General features: G+C 50.7%; 1 protein-coding gene across 1 annotated transcript; it reads left to right on the top strand.

Annotated features, from left to right (window-relative positions):
- The first annotated feature begins 2,342 nt into the window (after positions 1–2,342).
- On the top strand, positions 2,343–5,054 carry LOC103020146 (melanoma-associated antigen 10-like). Its single transcript, XM_057538439.1, has 2 exons — positions 2,343–2,757; positions 3,744–5,054. Exon 2 carries the CDS (start codon positions 3,821–3,823, stop codon positions 4,619–4,621), a length of 801 nt encoding a protein of 266 aa, XP_057394422.1. The 5' UTR covers positions 2,343–2,757; positions 3,744–3,820; the 3' UTR covers positions 4,622–5,054.

Genomic DNA, 5,054 nt, shown 5'->3' with positions numbered 1-5,054 from the left:
GGTGCACTTGTCAAAAATCATTTAACCGTACATGCAAGGGTTTATTTCTGGGCTCTTTCTTCTGTTCCATTTGTCTGAATGTCTGTCTTCTTGCCAGTACCACATTGTTTGATTATCTTTGTAGTAAGTTTTGAAATCAGGAAGTGTGAGTCCCCCAACGTGTTCTTTTTCAAGATTGTTTTCGCTACTAAGGGTCCCTTGAGATTCCATATGCATTTCAGAATCAGCTTTTCCATTTCTGCAAAAAAAGTTTGTTGAGATTGTTTAATAAGGATTTTTTGAACCTGTAAATTGTTTTGGTTGGATTGCCATCTTAACAATATTAAGTCTTCCAATCCACGGACATAGGATATATTTCCACTTGTTGAAGTCCTCTTTAATTTATTTGAGCAATGTTTTGTATTTTTAGTGTACAAGTCTTGCACCTCCTTGGATACTTATTTCTAAGTATTTTGTTCTTGTACTTATTTTTTTACTTCTTTTCCAGTGTGTGGATGTGTTTTATTTCTTTTTCTTGACTAGTTGCTCTGGCTAACGCTTCCAGTACAATGTTGAATAAAAATGGCAAAAGCTGGCTTATTTCTGATCTTAATGGGACAATTTCCGCCTTTCACCATTGAGTGTAATGTTAGGTTTGGGGTTTTATGAATGCCCTTTATCATGTTAAGAGAGTTTTCCTCTATTTCTAGCTTGTTGAAAATTTTCATCATGAAAGAATATTGGATAGTTTACTTTTCTTTTGATGTCTTTGTCTGGCTTCACCATGTTAGTAATGCTGACCTCATAGAATGAGATGGAAAATATCTCTTCCTGTTCTAAATTTGGGGAGGAAATTGAGAAGGATTTGTGTAAGTTCTTTAAAGTCTTGGTAGAATTCACCAGTAAAGTCATCTAGTCTTGGGATGTTCTTTCTTGTGAGATTTTTGATCACTGATTTGGTCTCTTTACGTGTTAGCTCTGTTTGAATTTTCTATTTTCTCTTGAGTCAGTTTTGGTTGTTTGTGTTTCTAGAAATGTACCCATTTCGTTAGGTTATATAATTTCTTGGAGTACAATTGTTCAGAGCGTTCTCTACTAATCCTTTTTATTTCTATAAGATCTGTAATACTATCCCCACTTTCAGTTTTTTGTTTTTTGTTTTTTTTTTAAATTTGGTTGCGCCGGGTCTTAGTTGCAGCACGTGGGATCTTCGTTGTCATGTGTGGGATCTTCTTTGTGGCATGCGGGATCTTTCAGTTGTGGCATGTGGGCTCTTTGTTGTCGCATGCGGGATCTCGTTCCCTGACCAGGGATCAAACCCGGGCTCCCTGCATTGGGAGCGCAGAGTCTTAGCCACTGGACCACCAGGGAAGTCCCCCCACTTTCAGTTTTGATTTTAGTAATTCAGTCTTCTCTCTTTTTTTCCTTGGTCAGTCTTGCTAAAGGTTTGTCAATATTTTTGATCTTTTCAAAGAACCAACTTTTGTTTTATAGGTTTTTCTGTTTGTGGAGTGAGTTCTATAAACTATTTTTAATGTTTGTAACCAAAATTAAAATCCCAGTCTTTTCGGATGTTCTGTGTGTGTGCGTGTGTTGGGGCACAGCACACCACAGAAGGTGACCTAGTATACTATTTTCATTTCCTGCCAATTTAAGAGTTTTCCTGAACACAGTAATACCATCATCATTCATCTAGTATCATTTTGGAAAACAGTCATACTGTATACAATAGCAGAGTTTCACAATGGACAGTTTTATGCTGGTTATTCCAGGGGCAGCTTGAGAGGATCATAATTGTGATACTCATGATTTGCCATGATGTGTCACCTTTAATCTGAGAACTTGGAAACATTTCTCAAATTCTAATAAGGCTTTCTAACACTCACCGGAGAATGTGTATTATTATATGTTAGTTTTAAGGATGATTAACATATAGCAAGTTTGTCAGATGTTGAATCAGAGGGGCTCCATTTTTGGTCCAGCTATCCTGCCCACCCTTTTGACAGAGTCCAGTTTCCATCCCTGAGGCGTTTCCCAGTGAATGTTCAAATACAGAAGAAGAACCAAAGCACACAGGAGTTCTATAACGTGCCCTGAGCCATACAGCTCGTTAAGGGTGTAGGAACAAAGATGTACCTTGGGGTCCGGCTTACTCTGAAGCCCGTGATCTGGTAAGAAAGAGATACTTTCCCATGCAACTCAGCAACAATAACAAAAAACAAACAACCCAATCGAAAAATGGGCAGAAGAACTAAATAGACATTTCTCCAAAGAGGACATACAGATGGCCAAAAAGCAGATGAAAATAGATGCTCAACATCGCTAATTCTTAGAGAAATACAAATTAAAACTACGATGAAGTACCACCTCACGCCGGTCAGAATGGCCATCATTAAGAAGTCTACAAATAACAAAGGCTGGAGAGGGTGTGGAGAAAGGGAACCCTGCTACACTGTAGGTGGGAATGTCAGTTGGTGCAGCCACTATGGAAAACAGTATGGATGTTCCTCAAAAAACTAAAAATAGAGTTTCCATATGATCCAGCAGTCCCACGTGCTCTCCTGATCCAACCACTTTCTCTGTAAAGGGACGTCTAGAACGTTATCCCTCATCTTCCTCGGGCTTCCGGGAGCACCCGGAAACCCACGTGGCGTTCGCACAGAGTGCCTGGGACAGTGGGCTGCACAGTTCCTGGCTGCAGTGCTGAGACGAGCTCTTCAGCCCCTTCTGAGCGGGACTCCGGCGTCATCCACAGAGTCACAGAAAGTCAGGAGACAGGTGGGGGCTTTGCCGGGGGCTGGACTCCGCAGGTACTGGGGGCGCTGGGAAGGAGTGGAGGTGGGGGGAGGGCTACGGGCTGCTCGATGGGGAGTGGGGGAGGGGCGGCAGAGGGCAGCGGGCTGAAGGGGGGCTGGGGGAAGGGTCCCCCAGTGTGTGGGTCCGAGGGGAGGACCGCTGGCTGCCAGGGTGGCTGGTGGGGTCGTTCTGGAGTCGGGGTGCAGAGGGTGGGGTAATGGCTAAGCGTGGGGGGGCCCGGAGCGGAGGGCTTCTTGCTGGGCGGGTGGGGCCGGCTTTGGGGGCCAGAGGAGAGGACGACTGGCTGTGGGGGTGGGGAGGACGCGACGGGCGGGCCACTCCCCCTCCTCGGGCCGAGACACGAGGCGAGGGCTAACGGCTGCTGCGTGTGGCGGGAGGAGGGCGGAGCTACTCCTGGCTGAGGCGCGGGTCGATGGGGAGGACTCCCGGGTGCGGGTGCCGTAGGCGTTATGGGAGCTCCCGCCGGGGCGGGGGGTGGGATGGGGGCGGAGGACGCTCATGGCAGGAAGGGGGCTCCGGCTCCCAGGTGGGGGGGGGCAAGAGGGGTGGGCTCTGCGTCTGGGGTGCGAGAGGCGAGAGCCCCTGGCTCTGGGGGTGCTCGGGAGATGACTCCCCGGTGTGGGGAGGTGAGAGAGGCAGTCTGATCTCTAAGCATGGGGGGCGCCCGGCTTGCAGGGCCCAGAGCGGATCACCAGCAGGTGGTGGGTGGGGGAGGGTGTATGGGGGGATGTAGTGCGGGGGCGGGGAGGAGCCGCCTGGCCACGAGGGGCGTAAGTGATGCTGAGAGGGGAGGCGCTGGGGCTGCTGTGATCTGGTGGAGGCTGTTGACCATGGCAGATGGATTTGTGGGGGTCCAGGGAGGGGTCCTGCCCTGCTGCATGAGGCATCAAGAGCTGCCCAGGGTGCGTTTCTCCGCCGAGGCCGCTCACACCCCCTCTCTCCCCCAGGTCCGTGGTCCCCACCTGTCACCCCTGCCCAGACTCCCGTCGGCGGCCCGACCCCAGTCATCAGGCCCCTGGTCGAGATGAGCGAGCTGCGCCAGCCTGAGGCTGACCTTCAGGCCCCAGTCCAGGCCCAGGGCCCCGTGGAGGCGCAGGTGTTCGGGGCTGCGGGCGAGGAGGCCGCCTCCCCCTCGTCCTCCTCCTCCCCCGTCGCCCCCTCCTTCTCCGCCTATGCCGAGTCCTTGCCCCAGGAGGCACTTACTGTGCTGATGGCTGACCTGGTGGCGTTCCTGCTCCTCAAGTATCGCACCAAGGAGCCGATCTGCAAGGCGGAGATGCTGAATATGGTCCTCGGCGACCATCGGGACCACTTCCCCGTGGTCTTCAGCCAAGCTTGCGAGTGCATGCAGCTGGTGTTTGGCGTGGACGTGAAGGAGGTGGACCCCCGCGAGTGCACCTACGTCCTGGTCCCCACCCTGGGCCTCACCTGTGATGCAGTGCTGAGCGATGGGCAGAGCATGCCCAAGGCCGGCCTCCTGGTGCTGATTCTGGGCCAGATCGCCCTGTACGGTGACCGCACCCCTGAGGAGGATGTCTGGGAATTGCTCAGCATCATGGAGGTGTATGTAGGGGAGCAGCACTGCATCTATGGAGAGCCCAGGGAGCTCCTCACCGAAGTGTGGGTGCAGGAGGGCTACCTGGAGTACCGGCAGGTGCCCCAAAGCGACCCCGCCCGCTACGAGTTCCTGTGGGGTCCCCGGGCCTACGCGGAGACCAGCAAGTGGCAGGTCCTGGAGCATCTGCTCAGGGTCAATGGATGGGATCTCAGGTCCTTCCTATCCCTGTGTGCAGAGGGTGTGAGCGATGAGGAAGAGGGGGCCTGAGCCAGAGCAGCAGCCAGGCTCCTTCCAGGCCCAAGTTCACTGGTAGGAAGTGAGGTTGGTCCTTCACTCTGAGTCTGAAGAGAGAGCGGTCGAGTTTCCAAGTAGCGAGGGCCCCTGCGAGTGGGGGGAACATGGTGTGTAGCATCTTTGGGTTCCTGTTGTGTATGTTGACATGGAATATCATCTGTTTTCTTTAGGAATTTTTCAAATGTTATTCGTTTTAATGGAAGACTAAACAAGCTACAGTGTCTAACTTTGTGAATGACTTTGATTAGAATGTGTTTATAATTACCCAGTTTAAGTACAAGAGTTTTGCTGTTTTGTAAAAGAGATTGGGAAATCTCCCATTCCATTTTGTGACCCTGAGGCAGATAACATGGAATTGGAATCAGAACTGCTCTGGAAGTGTGAAAGTACTTAGCAGTAATATAGA

This window comes from Balaenoptera acutorostrata, chromosome X (genome assembly GCF_949987535.1).
Source record: "Balaenoptera acutorostrata chromosome X, mBalAcu1.1, whole genome shotgun sequence".
NCBI lineage: Eukaryota > Metazoa > Chordata > Mammalia > Artiodactyla > Balaenopteridae > Balaenoptera > Balaenoptera acutorostrata.
The sequence above is the reverse complement of the archived record's forward strand: the minus strand, read 5'-3'. Positions and strand labels throughout refer to the sequence as shown.